Source organism: Anopheles marshallii, chromosome 3 (assembly GCF_943734725.1).
Source record: "Anopheles marshallii chromosome 3, idAnoMarsDA_429_01, whole genome shotgun sequence".
In the NCBI taxonomy this organism is placed as follows: Eukaryota; Metazoa; Arthropoda; class Insecta; order Diptera; family Culicidae; genus Anopheles; species Anopheles marshallii.
Window position 1 is genome coordinate 33,178,589 of NC_071327.1, and position 20,386 is coordinate 33,198,974.

Sequence of the window (20,386 nt, forward strand, 5' to 3'; positions counted from 1 at the left end):
ATTCCAAGCGCCATGTTTTATATTCCGGGCAGCATAATGAAGTGATCGCGAGTCGGGCAGTCGTTCATGCTTCATTAGCGCCATCTCTTAACTAAATTGCTGCATTTAGTAACGCACCAGTGATGTGGAATATTCGGTTAAATGTTGCCAACTAATCTTCAAAATTGCAACCCCAAAAATGTTCTGCCCGGCAAGCGTAGCGAAACTTTTTCCTTAGCCCAGAAGTTAACTGTATGTTCGATGGTGAACGATCGATCGGTATGTATAATATTGCGGGCTGGATGGCTTTTCACACCGGATAGGGTGGGTTTGCAATACTGAGCACGAACAGAACTTGGGATCCGACCGGTGAAGTCCCTAATGAGTGAGTTATGTGAAAATTTAGCGTTAAAATTATGGTGAACCATTTCAGGCGTATGGGCGAACTTGCCATGAGAGCAGCTTTGGGCTATCATCTTTAATTTTCCGAGAACTCAAAGCGAGAAGATTGCAAAATGAGGGAGGTTCTAGGGTTTTACCGTTGCAAAACTCTGGCAGAAAAGCGATTAGAATAATGCGACTCTATGCAAAAGGGGGAGAGATCGTAAATCGATCCCTGCTCTACGCAAGCATAGAAAAGTACGCAAGAAACTAGGTCAACCGAGAACATCCTGGGCAGAATTGGGCAGAGACAGGGAGGGTAGACGAATTGGGTGTGATAATTTGCACAACAGCTCATCGGTCCATTTCTACCGGTCTGAAAGAAATGGGTGGTTTGGCGTGAATTAGAAAATTGTTAAGTCAACCCTACCCTCCCGGGGGGTTGGGGGGAGGGTTCGATTCGGGTTGCTTTCCTTTCTAGGTCACCCCTCCCAGCCTGTCTGAGCTGCTGAAAGTGAATATCATTGAATCGAAACGGGAATTTGATGACATATTGGATGGAAAGCCGGAGATCGTGTGTAGCGGGCATGTGCTGAGCGCGTGTGCTAGTTGGGAAGCGATAAAAGAATTTCTTCGAAACATAAATTCCACCCGAAGATGCTGGAAGGGGAAAACGTAGCGTGGAAGGAAATCTTCACTGCATTTTAAATATTAAACAAAACAATCGGCCCGATTGTGGAGAGCCACATAAAACAAAACGGTAGAATCGAACTATAAATAGAGCTGCATTCCGTGGCAGGTGGAATAATTGGGTGGAAAACTTATCTGCCCCGTTCCCGGCAATCATCATCCGTCTTGACCCGATTCTGGAGAGGTAGAATAACTTTTTGAAGAGAACGATTTGAACCGTGCCAACGTGTAAGAAATTATCAAGAATGAGCTTCAATTGTGCTTGAATTGCTTAGGAAAGAGAAGCACAAGTATTGTTTCCACTTTTACCATTTTGGGAATCGATAGATGGGTTTTGGATGTTGAATCTCGGTAAATTCACTCACTTCGATTGTAGATATGTAAATTAATTGCTCTAGGTGAGTAAGAGATGGTCCACGATACCGTGCGAACAGCAACCTGTTTAGTTTGACCGTCTGTTGGTTTGCATGGGATGAATGATGATGATGATGCAGTGGTTTCGGGTATGATCTTGATGGCAAGTCAATATATTTTTGTACTAAAATATGCATCAGATCGTTTAAATTAGGTAATGAATTACGTATTTGATGTGCAGGAAGGGTCAATAAATCACTCTTTTGTTTGTGTTTTATTATGATATATAATAGTAACGCTAATTGAAGAATTTTACTTCAGACGAAAGAAGATCGTCATACTTTGGATTCATGGTAGAAACTGGGAGCATTAGATTATGCTCGTTGCCTATTAGGTTTAATGGCGTTTATTTCTTTGGGTTTGACTGAATGATTATTTCAAAGTTCTAATATGTAATCCTGAGATGTTTGCGTTCAATTCCTGGGTAATGTTTGTTACATGCCTATGTTTTTATATTGAAAATGATAGGACATATGCATATTAGATGCCAGACCTATAGGTATAGCTAGTAGTTCAGAATCTATGCTAGTTCTAAATGTTGTTGAGCACTTATTTGTCCGTACAGAAGAGTAACATAGCAATTACCCAGAAGCAGAATTTTCTAGTCATACCAACGAATCCAGCTAAGCCATACCAAAAAAGGAAAAAAAAGAAAAGCTACGGTTACAAGCATTCAAGAGCAGTGTCCTCATGAAAACTGTCAAATTACACATATTATACACATTAGAATCAAATGTTTCTAGAATGTATAGTAGTTGCTGATCGCTTAATTAATCTGCCTAACTGATTCTGCTGACAAACCTCCAAGCAAATCCAAGTAAGGGCATAGCTTTACATAATTTAGCTGCAGCTGATAGCTCAATTGTTTATACAACCGAGTAACCCTGCAGACATTATTGGGAGTGTTTTTTTTTTTGAATGGATTTCAATTTCGAATGATAGCAACCCGATAAGCGACGACGCGTCCAGCAGGTGGGAAGAGCCGGACATGGTACGAACGTCACCGTACGCAACAGGGAAAGGTGATAGTTTGTCAAACCGTTCAGCACGTTCGATGCGCATCGGACGGGCGCATATGTGTATGGTCGTCAGCCGGGGTGCTGCATGCGGGCACTAACACGCACACGGTCCCGGGGAGCATACACACCGAGCTTGCCCGACTCGTTATTCCCGTTATGTCCTGGATTCCTCTGCCCGGTTTTCGCTCGAGCCAAACGGTCAAATGTGGGACAATCCGGTGCTCGGGCGGGACTGCGCGGGGCTTTCGTTGGCAAACGGCGCAAGTGCGCCATATATCCACTGTTAGCTGCAAATGCGTTTGCGTGCCGTGCGACAAACGGTGGCTCACATTGATGTTGGCGTTTTGGTGGCTTCGATATATTCTAGGCACGCAGACCAGTGCAAGCGTCTCGGTGCTTGGTTGCATCCATCACCACAAGTTGCGAGTCCGGTCAGCGTAAAGTGAAGAGAATCCCGGACGTGATTGATTGCGACCCGTCTAGATGGGATGCAACCCGAAGTGTCCTGGACATGTTTTACTCGAGTAGATAGATGTCTGGACAAAGTCCAGTTCTACACTGTAATGAATACAGATTCGTTTGGAGGAACGGGGTGGTAGCCAACCTTTCTACAGCGCACTCAATTGCTAGGGTTTCCAAGAGCCACCGTTGTCCATTTAAATTAGCATCATATTCTTGGCTGGTTTAATTGCATATTTCCTAAGCGTTTTCATTGGCTTCTGGACGCTAGAGTTCACCGGAGTTACACGGAGCTGTCTGGCGTTAAATGTCGATTCGTATTCTAAGAGAGTTCTTGGTAGCTTACACCAGAACGACGCTTTCGCAGAACGGTGGTCATATTGTCGTTAAGAATACTCACAGAATATGCATCTGAGTTAGTGTAAAAGGTTCTTTGCTATCGAAATACCTTCAATGGTTATGATCTCACCTGAAAGTAGAAGAACAAATAATAAAAATGTTTATAGTGTGAACGTTTGCATTTCTCGTTTATCAATATTTTATGCAGATTTATTAACATGAATTGAGATTGTATTGGTTGTAACCAAACCCAATATTGATGAACATGTAATGTTTTTGAGAGCTCGATATTAAAGGTTTGTTCTCAAAGAATGAAGTCAAACAACCAACTTGTATTTTAGCATTCGCTTCACAGCGGTTTTCTTGTTTCTATTAGCAGCATTCTTCAGATTACTCGCTTGGAGAAAACACCAGTTTTAGCCACGATTCGTGAGATCCAAGCCAAATGTTATCCGTGAACAAAGGTGGCGGTCATCTCTTTGCCGGTGTTATTATGCCGTTCGTTAACGTGACGCACTGGTAGTAGTCGGTCCGTTATGATTGATTTCATACTTTTGTTGCGCAGCTTGTGCACAAAATGGCAAATTTGCTACGGCAAGGAACGACGTCATCGTTCCATTTTGGTACTGTATCAACAGTGTCTGGACCGGTTGAATGTAGGGTCCGAAATTTGCTTTTACGATCATGCGACGAATTAGTCAAAAGCGAAGGAGGAGGAAGGAGTTTTGGTGTGGGAGATGCATGCGGGGACGGTTCGAAAAACAAAAGCGCAAAGAGACTAAAACGCCATCTTCTGGTACCGAAAAGAGTGATGAGAAAATGGACACCTGCAATCACTTTAACTCTTAAAAGAGCAATGAGACCGTAGCAAAATAATATCCATCATCAGTATCGTATCTCGGTCCCGACTGGAAGTCGATATAGAGCAAGCGTTTGTGAAACAGCACCGCAACGCCTGCACTTTTTTTTGTTCATCAGCCATCCCCCCCCCCCCCCCCCCACCCCCCAGGTGACCGGTGAATGCGAAATGAGCACAGATTTGGTCAGGTGCACAGCATAAATAGCAGCTCGAAGCGAAACTTCCTAAAAACCCCAAATTTTGTTGAACCCCCCCCCAAAAAAAAACAAACTTTCCCTCTCGCGATAAACCCTACGACGGATGCCAAGTGGAATGGTGTTATTTTCCGAAAATAGCAAACTCATAAAGAGACGGAAATTGACCGGTTGCTAATTTTACAACCGCTTCACTGGGCAAAGGAAAAACAAAACCCGGGGATCGCAACCCACGCTCCGGTGGGCTATGTTTGTTTAGCGTTTTTCATTCAAGCGAACAGTTTTCCGACCGGATGCAGAAATACTGAAGCGCTGGACACTGCGCAGCATCGACTGTCGAAAGCTGTCACAATTAATGATTAACATAATTTCGGTTTATGATATTTTGGAACCCAAAGCACTCGGCATGGAATAGTTTTGATTGGAATAAGCTTGGACAAAGGAAAATGAAATCATGCGAGAACGATAAGAACATCGACGAAATGAAAGGAAAAGCAATCGCTGTAGTTTTGTGGGAAAATCCATTCGTTTGGAACGTTTTCTATGTCTATCCTTCTTCGCCAATACTATGTCAGAATAACCTCGATTTTCTGAACGGCTGTGAGATACTTTTAATTTTCCTTTCAACGTTAGAAAGCGTTACGGTGCGCGCATTACTGGTGCGAAAGAACAATCCGAAAGGATTTGTAGTATTAAAACTATCTTGCTTCTGGGGGTGAACACGATCACGAGACCCAGTATAGTTTTGTTCACTTTCATGCTAGTGGCGGTGTGAAAATAGATGTGCACTGCGAACCGTAACGTTAGGAGAAAAGTGAATTTTCTTTTTCGTTTTTCGTCGAAGAGCTGACAGAATTGGGGCAAAGCTAAATTAGGTATCTACTTCTTTTCTCCTATACCCATCACACGTCCTTGTACGTTGGACAACATTTGATGGAAGATAGTGAGGAGAAATTCGATCACAAATCGATCACGGTCATAAAGAGGAAGTAAAGCTAGTGCCTTACTTTCCACTGAAAGTAGTACTTAATTAGGTATACATTTAAATTAATTACAATTTCATTTGATAAGAAGTCTAAGGTCTTAATGAGACCGTTTCCCTCCGTTGAAGATGCTTGGAAATCCCGAAAATGAGATTTAGTTGAATTCATCACCCGCAGCTTCAACAGCTTCAACAAAAACATGGTAGAAATGGTAGATGCAATCCTTCAAGAATTGAGTGCTGTAAGTATGCTTTTTATGATCTCATTAAATGAAATTGCGAACAAAGCGTTCTAATAAATTTGACGTGACAAACAAATCGATTACCTACTCAAAACGTGCCAAAACGTACACAATAAAAAGCTCTCTGCAGTAGCGAATGACGCGTTTGATCGTTTTTGCTGCGGTTTTGATGGACCTAGTGAGGCATTCGGTACCGTTCCATTGGTGGGAAAAAGCTCATTTGCTGGCTGTAAAAATCAACTGTGGTGCAATCAGTGCTCGAAAGAAGTCTAACAACAGAAAAACTCATAACCGTCTACCCTACAGCCATACCGTTGTGTTGTAAGGAAGGAAGTGGCAAAAATGGTACAGCAATAGTGCCCAAAACATGACAACTGCCCTACTGGACAAACTTCATGTCATGGCATAAAATTTTTAATGTTTTTCATAGCAGCAATCGGTGCTTCCGTAACCTCGACCCGGTTTATACCCGGTGGCCTCGACCGTGCTAAAACTGGAAAAATCCGTCGGTTGCATCGGTTCCCTCAAATCACCCAGTGCTCACGATTGCGGATGGCTTCAAGCCTAGGTCGGACATCACGAGACCCCAGTTTTGACGATGGTCGATGGTTTTTCTTTGTCTTTTCCGACTTTTAAAACACTCGCTACCTTGAATTGGTTGTTTTCCGGTTTCCTAACCAATCCGGTCACCGAAAGCGGTGCAGACAACGAACCCGACGTATGGAGTTAGCCGGCGTGTCAGCGGGTCGCGCGACGCGGATCCGTTTAATGTTTCGTTGTTCGTTCTCCCTCTTCCACCATCTTCTGGGGCTGGTGCGTTTTGTTTGGCACGAAAATTCGGTCTTGGGGTGGATTTGACGGTTTATGATTTCGGTCATCCACGCCGCGTCGACTAGTGTGGTGATGTAGGTTAGTGAAACAATTGGTAGGAGAGGCATACGGTGGGTGTGTTTAGAGGCCGTTGCCTTTTGGAGTTTTATTTACGTCCCAGCGGAGATCTGTGACAAGTTGCTCGGGAAAGCTCAGACGTAGAGCTTAGTGTTGGTATGTGCGAGTGAGTGGTGTAAGAGTGGATGATTCCTTCGTTTGCTCGTTAGAGAGCGAGTAATGAAAGGGAAATTCATTGGAGGGATGAACAACTTAGACCCTAAACGAAATGCGCGTTTCAATGGTTTCCTTGCCGAATGTTGCCATTGTCTCGCAAAAAAACCTAAAAAAATTCTAAGAAACACTCATTACTAACAGTTCAAGAGTGTGCCTACATTGAACTGCAGGAATGCGTCCCAAATCGAAAGTAATAAAGTTGTATAATCTCAATTTCTTGATTTTCTTGCTTTGTGCTTCGCTACATTACATTCAGGAACAAATTCGGTGAACTCTCGAACACCACAAGGCAGCGCCCGTTTTGTAAGCAATAAACCAAGACAGGTTTATCAAAGAGTAATAAAACCGATATCAATGGTGCATCCCCTTTTGCTAGAAGTTGGGTCTGTTCCATCTTTATTCTCTATTACTGTTTACTGTTCATATCCCACTCCGGACGATAAATTCGATGCTGTCCGCTGTTGTGAAGGCCACTTGATTGTCGGTATTAATCCAACATGCTTCGAGAACGGTCCAGGAACATGCAAAGCACTCGTTACGTTGCAGTTTTGCCCATTGTAAATGTTAACCGGCAAGTCATGTCTAGATTGGATTCGTTCCACGTTGTTTTGGTACAACTTTCTCCAGTAAAACAACAAAAAGGCACATACTTTCATAAGAAACAGGACATTCACGAAGCACATGCTCAGGCATCTCCGAGTCTTGAAGGTGGATGTGATTGTTGCAGAGCTTAAGAATGAACCGGTTTTAACGCGAACCAATAAAAAAATGCCAGTTCAGGGAGCTACAAACACTTTACACTTTTCAACATCTCCAAACCCATGCAAGCGAATTTCTTAAATAGCATGATTTGGATGGTGAGAGGTTGATGAGACACTGTGTTTCAAACTGGTTGTGAATATTGTGACGTAAACGGGGGTTAATACAATCATTCACGCTGATAAAACGAACAATTGTGATTAATTCTACGGTTTTGTTCCTCATCCCATTGCGGGATGGGATAATTAAGGGAAATTTCTCCGAAACATTCACCATAACTCCCTTTCACGTACTAAACAAAGAAGCTGAACTTGTGCGTTCAGCTGTAACAGGTTTGACACCTTGAAAGAAGTGTGGAAGAATAGTGGAAAAAATAAAATCTTCCTTTTTGCAATACGTGATTGATCGTTACAAAACAAAGCAAGGTAATGAAGACACAAAAAATAATCCTCAAAGAAACGCATACAAGAAACGAAAAAAGGCATATCCATACATTGGCTGGATACATACATTGGCCAAAAGTGGTCAGCAGCCCATTATCACTGAAATGTCAGTATGGTGTTATTGCAAACTGATGGCCGGCACGTACAGCGAAATCAAACAGCTCTGTAACAACAACTACAAAAAAACCCAAGCCACAGACAGTTTTCACTTTCCATTGAAATCACCGTAAGCCATTTCGGTCATCACTATGGCGCCCGCAGGAATGGGGGGTTTCGACAGCCCAACAGCCGGTAATTTTGGACATTGACTTTTGCGCTTTACCGGACCGGATAGTTCCGTCTGTGTGTATGTGCACGGGTCGATCGATTAGGCGATTGGAAAGAAAACGAAACCGATCATCGATCTGCAGTAATGGAACGATCTGACAAACACTGCCTGCGATAGATAGTCGCAGTGATGACCGGATCAAGGATGGATTGAAGTTGGAAAACAAAAATTCAGCACTCATGGTGAATGAGATGGAGCGAATGGAGTAATCATATTCTCAATTTCCCGGTTAGATATCAGGGATGCAGTTTTAAATTGAATTTTTCATCGACCGCTGAGTTCGTTTCCTCGATCGATTTCGGGGTATTTTTGTTTTCATTTGCTCTCTCTCTCTTTCTCTCTTTCACTCTAAACGCTTGAAGAGCGCCTAGAAAAAAAATGGTGTCTGAGAGAAATTGAAACCGATTACAAACAATCGGTTAGTCGATCGGTTCATAGCATTGACCGGGTTGGGTAGCTTTAAGAATGGAAAGTTGTTCCCGGCCCAGAAACGTGTGCCTACGGGAACTTTGAAAATTGGCGTGAAAACTGGGAGGAAAAAGCGTGACGCGCCATGTTCGGTAGTGTCTTCCCGGTTATTCCTCCCATCGAATCCACCAAAATGGCAGCGTGGGGTTAATCGTGTGGATTGAATTAAACTCGATTAAACCCGTTCGCTTCTCGCGCTGTTGGGAAAATGGTGGCCGCCCCCTAAACTGGCGTTGGTAATGCAGAAGGCGAACGAAGGGATTTTTCCGTGCAAATGGAAAACCATCGATGCAACGGGAAGTTTTCTTTCCATAGTGCACTCTTTTCCAACGGGGCAACTCCAGAAGTGGCCGGGCCGGGTGGGGGTGGATTTCAGTGCACGATGCCAATTTCGGAAACCAAACGGAAGCGCCGATATCTACGCTTTCTCTTCATTGCTGATGCACGGTGGAATTTATGCTACGGATTTTAAAAAGTGATTTTTTGCTCTCTTATTTCTATTTTCGTTTTTGAGCAACGGATCATCAATGAGCGCGACATTCGGAATTCGCCTTTAGCCACACCACACCGTCACACACATCGACGGTGACAAATGCTTGTACGCTGACTGGTGCTGGTGGTGGCATTCTTGGCATGACAGACAAGCAAAACAAATAAAAAGATGGTTCACACTTGTAGCCCCTCCAGTAGAGTACGATTGTTCGAAGCGAAAAGTAAAAGTCGTCATATTTGCATACAACTTAACAGTTGGTGCAAAAAAGAAAATCCCCTCGTTCATCTGTAGTATATGTGACATATTTACTGCTGACTGGACACTGGATTAGTTGAACAATAAAAACCTAAACCCCCAAACGAGAGTTTTTGTTTTGTCCTCTACCGTGTACAACACGAGCCCATTATCCATCTGATTGATTGGGCTAGGCCTCCGCCGAGGGAAACATCTGAGTCGCCCGCTATGGTAATAAACAGATTCACGCTTTTTTTCTATGTTTATGCCTCCACCAGGCAGGGTGGCGTCTTGAGGTGGCATGCAAACAACCCCTGCGCCTGCGGGTGGGCTGTGGCCAGACAAGAGGAACGAGCTTCTTCACCAACCGAATGTTTCCAAAATGCGCGGAATCTTGTCGGACATTTCCCAACGCGGAACGCGATCGGTGTCTGGGCGCCGTTAGAAGGTATTTGACCTCACAGCGTTTGTTTGGCACAGCCACCACAACACCCAGGGCAGCTTCATTCGCATATACCAAGGTGCGGATTTTCTCCAACGGATCGGTTTGCATTGTGCGCGCTTGTGCGAGGGTTTGATGTTTTTTTTTCTCTCAGCCGGATTCTTGCGTTAAGCATTTTCAGATTCTAAGGTTCCTTGGAGGAAGCTGGTGGTGAAGCGGTGGTCCCGCTACCTTTGTTGTTGATTGCAGCCAACTTCCAGCCCGGGCTTCAATTAGGTGTTATTATTTCACGAATTAGTGTGCACAAATCAGCTAGAAGCTGACCGGATCTACCTGGTTTTTCGGGGTGGCCAACACGTGAGGTTGGTTTAATCGAGCAAAGTGGAAAAGTGTTTTAGGCTGCGGGAAGATACTCTGCAAGGCGGTTCTAAGAGTAGCGGGATGGAGTAAAAGCTCCTCAAGGGCCTTTTGAAATGAGGCAAACAATCTACCAGATCGTTTATTTCCCGTTGTGTTAATCCAGTTAAAGGAAGCTTACTTGATATCATTGCAAATCCTTCCACACAATCATCGTTATATCATTCGAATTCTCCTATTAAATTCATCCATAGAACTGATACTAAATCAACACCCAAAAGGTGTTGACGACCCTGTCTTCCTTTTATAGACGTACTGCGTGCTTACCTCATAATCTAACGAAAGTTTGATCGCATAATTTATTTCCTGCATGTAAAATTAAACAAAGCCATCATCAGCCTTTCGACCGCACTTTCTATGCAAAGCACACAGACACTCAGCTTAATCCCCCCAGCATGCCTCCGGCTGGTTGGCAAATGTTGATTCTATTGTTACCGATTTTATGGACCCAATTTTGTGCCGGGTGCGCGTCTTGAGCAAATATCGATTTCCTTTGGGAACGCCAATTTCGGTCCACATGACTGTGCCAAATGTGTCGTCCATTGTGTATGTGTGTGTGTCGGTGAGTGGAACAGCGCGGGGGCTTTCACTTCTACAGCGGCTTTCAACCGTGCAGAAGCAAGACGGTGTAGCAGTACGGTTGAATTCCGTTCGGAAGAAGGATGACGCATGTCACCATCTGTGTCACATGTCGCGTGAAATCAAACCATTCACATCGAACAGAGCGGACATGCTGGATATAAGCGTAGAGTAAGGAGGATATGTCTAATCATGTGTGACGAGGGTAAGGCAAATCCTCTGGACGATTTGGTGTTATTTTTCCCCCGTTTTCCATGCGCGTCTCACCGAAAACCACCAAACCACCAAACCTCGGCTTTCTATGTTTCCGAGTGCATAGTTGTGGCCGGTCAAAGTGAACGGCTTTCATTGTCAATACCGATGAGAACGATGAAAGTGAGTTAAATATATGTTTATCGAATCGTATTTACACACACACACTCTCTTCGCGCCACTCCTTGCCCGGTTGTCGGTTAACGGCCTGTTTCGGTAAGGTTCGCGATTCACCTTCCCGTTTTTCTTCCAGTTTCGTTCGCGTATGTCTAACCGCGTGCTTCCTGACGGTAGGGGCCAATTTCTTGCACCTTGTATCCCTTTTTTATTTTCGTCATTTCTTTGCCTTTCTATGCCATTCCACACCGCCCAGGCCATCGAACATGGTGGCATGGATGGAGCATTATTTCATACCGCTACTTCCTGGCACCGTCCATTCCGGTCAGGGACGCTGGTGCAGGCCGGTCGATGTAAAAATGTGAAAGTGAACTTGCGTGAACTTCGCGCACCCAGCTCATGCAGCTTCTGAATGGAGGCGCGTTTTCGATTCACCCGCTGCAACTGGCAGGGTAGGTACATTTCAATGGTAGCATATTAGCGGATAGAAAGTTGTGAGTGTGCGGTCTCGCAGGCAACCGATGCAGGAGAGTGTTGCTTCTTGCTCTGCTTGTACACTCGGTGCTCGTGGGTTTTGCCTTCCCCACGGGGCCACGTTCACAAGCGCATCGCTAAATGGATGCATCGATAGAGCCCCCATCAAGGAACGCGGGATGGCGTTTGGTGTGATTCGTTTGAATTCGTAGCAGAATTCAATAAACACTAAATCAAACTCCAGCGTACAATCGTTACAGCCGCTGGGGCTCATAACTCAGCCCATTGTGATAGGGAAGGTAACATTGACAAGAAAGGCAAAATATAAGCACCTAGAAGGTAATTGTAGTCTAGCGGAATCAGTGAAAAAGGAAAGGTTTTGTGAAGATGGATTCTATGGTACGCAATTCGTACATTGTACTTTCTTTTCTGAGTTGTTCCAGCTTTACCTCTGGTGGCTAAATCATTTTCCGTTTTGTTTAAATAGAAAAGTCGCGCATTATCATACATTTGAAACAATATTGCAAAAACAAAAATTACGTATCACTTAAAAACTTAAAATGCTTATTTCGAAGCTGTCCCCGCATAGTGTGCGAACATATGGTGCCGTGACCAGGATAAAAAAAGAGGCAAATACCAATCTAAAAATCTTTTCGTTAAGAATAGTATTTTTGATAAGTTGGGAATGTATTCATGCAAGACAATTCTATAAATATTTGTAAAAAAATAGATATAAATTATAGCTTGATAGTAACCCAATCTTGACGCTTCGTGCGTCAGGACGCAACCACAAACGATTAATTTCTTGTAAACTTAATTAAACCCACTTTCACGTACCCTGTGACGCATCCTGGGCGAAGGTCTTCCTACACTCTCTTTACCAAATACTCATCTCCAACCAAACCGTGCGTTAAAACTTTCCAAGTGCGTCAACTGTTTCCAAGAAAATCTTCTCCCATGACTCGGAGCAAAATCACGCAACCGCCTGTCGGTTTTCGGTCACGACTCACCAGGATGGCAGAAACAGAGTGTGCCAGGACGTGCTCGGGCAACATGTCCGTAGCTCCAATCAACCGTGGTTTCGATCCGACGGTTGCTGCTTTGTACCGTTGTAATTTGCTACGCGTTAATTTCTGCCTCCGGGCGTACTTTGCTGAATGCGAGCACCATGGTGACATTGGTTGCGGAAATAGCTGTTCGCAGTGACGGGTGACATGCGCTTGAGGCATCCTCGAGCGGTGCTGTTGTGTAATATCCGGCCACCCAGATAAAGCCGGTTAAGTAATAGCTAACAGAACATGCCCCAGCCGACCAGGCTCGAGCCGACGGAGGATGCAGAGGATGCGCACTAATTGATAACATCCTTTCAGGGTGTACGTGGCGGACAGAACAGGAAGCCCACTGCCCAAGTGGCGGGTAATTCTAACAGTAGATAGATTCCCCGTAGCCCGGTATGCCGGCAGTCGAAGCGCACCGTTCGAAAAGTAACGGTTCGAGAATGCTGTTGGAGGTCGTCCCGTGGTTCTGCTAGCTGTTTCTTTTTTTGCTTTCTTCTCCGGTTGATAAGAACTTGTTCGTAAGGAAACAGCTCGCGTCCGGTCTGTGGCACGATCTTGCCGACCTACATCTAGACGAGAGGCTCAGAATTATTCACTCCGACGATGAATGTTCGATCTGATGGATCTATTGGGGGAATGCAAAGAGTAACAGCGAATCAGGTATGTCCGGAGCGCGTTGACAGTTATAGCTTCATTCGGGCGCCGGACCGCCACAAGGGCTGTAATCGTGCGCTAGAGTGAAGTACTCCCCATCCTCCCAGGTGATTAGTGACGGGCGGTGAAAATGGCTCACTAAGTAGGGTAATCAGTGACTCATTTAGCCTCGTCTCTAGTGTACATTCGTTCGCACGGGAAAATACCGGTGAATGATTTATTGATGAATGATTTATGGTCGAGTACGGGGATGGCTTTGGGATTCGAGACAGCAGGCGTGTTGTACGGGTACGATCGTTGAGCGATCAGTGCCGTCTCCGGCTCGTTAGTGGTGTGATTTTGAGCATTATTGTGCTATTGTTTACCGGCACGGTGCAGGCGGTACTTTGCGACTGCTTCAAACTGACTTTAGATTAAGATTTCACCCGATTGTGATGATTTATCACAATCCGTGCCCTTAGTAAATGGACTGAAAGGCGGTTGGAAACTGTAAATGGTATCATTCTGTTGGAGCTGCAGGTGAATACAAGCCGAAAATAATATCGCCTTAAAACAATCGAAGTAGTTAAGATGTCAATTTGCGTGAGAAACTATCGACAAATGATTGATGGACTTTTAACAAAGCAGGTAACTAGCGGTGGTATATTTAAATTTTATTATAGGGTCGAGTTTGTACTGAGAAAACGGGGCAAAGGTCGTGATCATTTAATTCATTAACTTAACTCGTTTGGCATCTAGCGCGAATCAGTGAAGATATCGGCGGGCCCAAAATGTCACTATGTCACACTGATTGTTAATGTACTTATAATAGTCTAACACATCAAAGATTGTTTGTGATAATACAGGTTTCTGAAAAAAAAACACAACCGGAACAGATGTTAGTGAATTGTTGAATAAAAAAACTCGTTTAATATAAAAGCTTTTTGAGTCATCCAAAATCACGACAGATGTGGTCAAATGGTTTAAACATCGTATGACAAAACAGTAAATATAATTCTTTTATTATGCACTACCGTGCTTATCTTAAAAAGTGTAAATTACTATTTGGTTGTTCAGTTCCAATCAACACTTCATTGTTCTACAGCTTCTAGAGTTTGTTTGTAGGAGCTTGTTCTAATTGTTCCTTATCAAAAATGCAAAGGAGAATTTGCACAACAACGTCATTTATATTTAAGGGACGTGGTAACGTGTTAAGGAGATTAGTTATAATTTTACGTAACATGTTTATTGACGTCGAAATAGTGTTAGATTTTTTTCAACTATTTGAAGAGACTTTTAGACTGCCCAAAATAGATATGAAAGCTAATGTAACTGATGATTGAGGAAATTATCATAACTTTTTAATTCATGCAAAGGTATTTTAATCAAACAAGATGATCTTCAATAAATTAAGAGATAAAATAGCTGGTAAAACGAAACGATCGTCGATCAAAAGATGTTGCAACAAAAGATCGTCTTTTCAGGAACCCGGGGGGAATGTTAATTAAACAGGCTAACGAGTCTCTCCAATTCATTCGCGACTTCACGAACACCTCATTTCATCCCGTGTCCGTGCAAATCGCATTTGCATCAGCCTGCTGATAGCTCTTTCCCTGCTTGACCGTGCCAGAGAATGGTGCTCTAGCATCCCTCGGGATTCCCTTCTAAGAGTGCTTTCCCGCAGTCAGCGTTTCGAAACGCACAAACAACACCAGCGACGCAAAAGTAAAAAAAAAGACGATCGAAGTCCACCATTGACTGGCGAAAAAATTACCAACGCCAGACACGAACGTTCCCCAATTCCCCAAACGTATCTTAATTTCAAATGATTTGTGCCATTTCGGGCGCGACGATGGCGCTCGAAAAAAAGCGTACTATCCTATCGATCGTGCACCGAAAAAAAGCCCCTCACCCGCGAAGCCATCCGAAAGCGAACCAACGTGAGCGCGCGGCGTACGTATTGGAACTCCCGTAGCGAAGCGCCGCGAGAGCAGCAAAAACGGGAGGGGCAACCGATGGGGAGGAAGAAAATGTTTTCAACTCGACACCGAGACCTACTTTTCGGGTGGCTTCTTACGGATGCGCTGTAGGGCGGCCAGACCTGGGCTCCCGCGCATCGTCCATCGGTAAGCGGGTGGGGAAATCGAATGGAAAAGTGGATATTATTTGAAGCAGGCAAGCGAAACCCGACATTCCGGGCGGGTGGAAAAGTCCGATCCGGGACGAACCCGGGTGAGGCCACCATGGTGCGGGTTCAATTAGATTTTGCCGATATTGGGAAGGGTTTTATTCTCACGACCGGCAAATCTTGCTTCATCTCACTTGATCACACGGCTCATACTCATTTCCGACAGCTTCTTTATGCACAGATAGCTCAAGATATTGGGATGTATGCCATCCGTGCCCTGAGCGCAATGATACGCAGGGAGGGCGTTTTCCCACCAGCGTCGAAACCTTGACCCTGTGCCGCGCAGCATAATTGACCCTGGTTGGTTTTTTGGTAGGTAGGTAGGACCGAACACTCTATCGAAACCGGATCGACATCACATTTGCCCTTTTTGCTCGGGAGTGGGAAGTGGGCAACTGGTGGTGGCATCAGCCGCCGTTACGAAAATCCGTAGAATAGAGGAAGCACGTGAAAGGAACTGAGATGCAATCGTTATGGAAGCGATTAAAGTTTTCCTTCTTCATTCGTTGTTTTGGGCAGTTTTTGTTGGTTTGATTCGTTGGTTAACATTGCTTTCGCGCCCCGATCGAAGCGGTTCGATCCGGTGCGTTGAATGGACGGGCCCCGTTGATGAGGTCTCGTTCGAACTGTACCTACGGCTACGGGCAGTTTCATCTACGGTTCCATTACGTAAAGAAAATGCGGATGAATAACCAAGAAAAATCAGATTAGGTCACCGAATTCTTGCGTCTCTGCGGCCGTCAGCAGCAGCATCAGTATTGCAATCAATTTCTAATCAAAACCCAAACAATTACCGGTGAAATGATCCATTCCAGTGTCACGTCGGTGGGAGGCGCAATGTGGCAAAAGGGAGGAGGCAGGCGATGGAGGATGCTTTCCCATGACCATGGGCTTGGAATGATTTGCTGGCTGGTGCGATCCGGGTCCAATGCGTGAAAACTGCAACGGATCAATTCGTGATCGTCGGCGATCGCCTTGGCCTTGGCGTGTCCATGCCGAGCTGTATTGTTTTTTTTTTCGACCGAACGTTGGCATCCTTCACCGGCCAGGGCCTACCACGCTCCGTTGTTGTTATTTTGTCCGGGTTACAGCTCGTGTGGGATCCGTTACATAAATTGATTCGGGTGATCCGAATAATGGCGATAATTAAAAGTAAGCACGGAAAAAGAAAGCGCAACCGATGAGCTGGTGATTAATTACTGGACCTGGTGCGCAAGCTGCGTAAACACGGCCAGCAGTACCAGCGTGCAGGGTGCGGAAGGGAGCACGGGTTTGTGGTTAGGTGGTGGGCTAGTAGAAGCTGGCGTTTCTGGAGCATCGGGCCATCTCGTCGGAATCGGGGTGCCCGTGTTCGGAGCGAGTGATCGATCGCCCTCATGGACGGGTGTGGGATGGGACGGGAGAGAAGCAGTGTGTTTAGAGGAGGCAGCAAAATGTGAGGCAAAAATATACACGCAAGCACGCATAGCTTCACAAACTTGTTAGATGGCACCAGATAACCTCCTTCCGGATGTGCGCGCCCCGTGTACCATGTGGGTATGATCCTCTACGGTCTATAAACAGCTGCAAACGCGATTGCTTTGCAGATCGCTTCCTGTTTTGTTGCCTTTTTTTCAGTTGCTACGCTATTGATGAACCTGATCGACTGCATCGGTCAATTATGTTGTGGGATTGGCGGGAAATTCCCCCTGCACCTTCCCTGGTTAACCGATACAAGACCGATGCTCATTAGAGTCGGGAGTAAAGCATGCCACTTGTTTGCACAGCGTATGTGCGTGGTGTCCGCTCGACAACCCGTCAATTATCGTTATTGCCCGAGGACAGCGCTAAGAAAGCGATCACTGGCAAGTTCAATCGAGTTCGATCATTGTATAATAACCTAATCGTAGGTCGTTGAGGCACGATGAACATGTCTTCGGACGTAATATCCGGACGTGATCTAATAGTGGAAGATTGGTGCTAACTCTTGACATAGATCTTATGATCATAGGGACAAGCCGGAACGATCAGTTGGGAAATGATGTGGAGTGTTTTTTTTATTGAAATAAGACACTGGCCAAGATTCATGAAGTAAACCGAGATTTAGTTCGAGTAAAAGAGGTTGGAAACGTGGAAAATGTAACAGAAATAAAATTGGGAATGTTATTCTGCAAATCTATTTTGAAGAGCTCAATTTCATAGATAATTTGACCAGTTGCGTACTCAGATGTTTGAGAAAATGCCGAACTACGCATAAGAATCCGAATTTGCGAACCATATACTACTCAGCTCTAGAACCTCAGATGGTCTTAGCATTTCTGGCATTCATTGATTGAGTTTACTTTACACACACAGTTTACACAGTTGATTAGTCAGTCAGGTGCACGGCATGGTATGGTTAAAGCTTTGAATCTTGCGGTTATTTAAGTTCGTAAATGGGGTAGCATGATTCGATTGGACGGGCAGTCCGAAAACCAAATTATAATCGATATATATATACTTCTAAAGAGTTTCTTCCATTATGACGACTTTTGCCGTATTATCAATTCTAAAAAACTCAGTTTGATTAGATAACAATTATAAGTATCTTGTAATACTATAATCTCAAAGCTGTATCTTTCTATTATGAGATGGTTATATAGCTATTCAAATAATACAAATTATTTAGATAGTTAATTAATTTATAATTATATCACATCGGCGCATTAGGGTACCTTTAGGTAGATAGAAAATTAATTAGAAAAGCTCTACCCTGGCTGAAGGCTTTGAAGTAGTGACAACAAAAAAACAAATTAATCAATGATATGATTTAAAAAAATATATCAACTGATTTGCATAGCCTTAAGCCGCCGATGTTTGATTTAAATTGCTGATCATGCCCAAAGCTTGATGCTGGTAGTATTTTTATGGATGTCGAAAATACCGCAAACTTGTTGAAAATAAGTATCATATTTTATGCCAACATGCAACATTTCATTAAAAATTATGCACTAATCATTCGAAATAAAAAAAAAAAAAACACATGCAAAGCTAAATTATGCCAAATTAGAAAGCGGTTCGTTTTATCAAAAGCTAGCGCGATAAAATGTAATACGGCTCGGGTCAGGGTCCAGACCAATGTGAGCGTAATATTTGCATTCGTGCGCATAACTCGTTTGGTCTAGACACGGTTATGTGCGAATGGAAAGCGATCTGATTCGTATCAGACATCTATTTATCAGATTTAACCTTTTGATTGTTTTTGTTGCTTGTTAAATGCAAATACGTGATGCATAATGTGCTGCAGTATAGCATTTCTCCCGTTAGGTTATGGTCGATAAATATTCATTTTGCAGATTGCACTAAATTACATTAAATTTACATAAAGTTTTTTATAGTATTTAAATAACTTCCTACCGGACGTGTCCTTTGTCCAGTAGTGTTAATATCGCTTAGGAAAACACTCAAAATTCAACTTGTGACAAGAAACTTCAACACCGATGCTAATCAACGTCAATCTGTCTGCGAACATATCCAACCATACCGGACTGCCGGTAGTGAAGACCCTTCATTCCAGTGATAATCTTCCATTCCAAACCGTCAAGATCACATCACAAGAACGGCCGAAAGCGAACCCAAAACCAACTGACACACCTGATCGGCCGAGACCGGTTTAGCAACGGAGCATGCTTACCTCTTTCACCTGTTGAACTTAACCCATTTACGGACGCGGTCAGCAGAGCGATGCCAGCCAAGATTGCTACCAGAAGCGGCAGCATCCAGGCGTAGGCCCGTTGCCGGTGGTATACAGTCGCCATTGCCTTCCCCCGTACGAGGCAATTGTTGAGGGGTGTTAGATGAGTTATCAACACAGTCACTGACACCGGCACCGGTCCGACAGAACGAATAGAACAAAACCGAATAAAACACACAAACACACTCAGCGGGTGATAGGACTCTTCTGAGGCCTAATAATTCCACACCGGTCCGGTTCTTCGGATTTCTTCACCTCTAGTGACGTTTGCCTTTTTTTTTTGGGTTCTTCTCGATTCTACGGACGCGTAATCACACCCTCCTGTCAGCTAATTGACAGCGGTGGGTCTGTAGGCTGCCTCCGAGCACAATTTCCGATGGTATCGATAAGACGTAACGTCTCAGATCCGGTTTTCCGGGGCGATTATTCTGCTGCCCCGAGCACTTAGAGCGTTGCCGGACTTCTGACGTGCACGAACTGTAATGCCTCCTGGTGTCCCGGATCGCATCCGGATGGGTTTGCCGTGGCCGTGGGCGTGTGCGTGCGTCTGTAAGCACGTTCGCCTTTGCCCGTCGGTCACTTTCACCCGAAAGATTCCAAGGAAAGAGAACCTTGAACTTTCCCTTAGCGGTGGAACGCGTCAAAGTTCCTTGGGCCGAAGACTGTGGAGAACGGAGGGTTCGTTGCCTGCACTAACGTTGAGTTCTTTCCGCCAGGACTCGGAACAGTTTTGCGAGAGATCACACTACCGCTGTGTTTCGTCACCACGTCCGTACCTGAATATTCGGAACGCGCAAGAAGACAAGAAAACAGAACAACAACACCAACAAGAACAGAACAAACACACGCGGGATGACAAACAAATGGCACGCGTTCACTTCGCGCCAGCACTTTGTATTGAAGGTTGCGTTTGAGGTTCTTCACGGATGCACTATCGACACACGTACGTTCGTGCGCAAATGCCGCGAAAAAGAAAGTAGCACTCGCGACGCGCGGTTCCGAGTGCTGTTCGAGACGGTCTTGCTCGTATGCGCCTTGCGTCGGAATTGACCGCGCTTCTCCGGATCGGCACCGTTCGGAGGCCCCAGTTTTGGTCACGATCGTGCCGGGAGTGTTGGTGCAGACGC

General features: G+C 44.6%; 1 protein-coding gene across 1 annotated transcript in view; it reads right to left on the minus strand.

Moving 5' to 3' along the window:
- The window catches only part of LOC128710798 (serine protease filzig), a 34,804-nt gene extending 15,481 nt beyond the window's left edge, over window positions 1-19,323 (minus strand). The window contains exon 1 of the mRNA XM_053805651.1: window positions 19,200-19,323. Within this exon, the coding sequence (XP_053661626.1) occupies window positions 19,200-19,323 (124 nt within the window). The remainder of the gene's footprint in view (window positions 1-19,199) is intronic.
- Window positions 19,324-20,386: the final 1,063 nt, after the last annotated feature.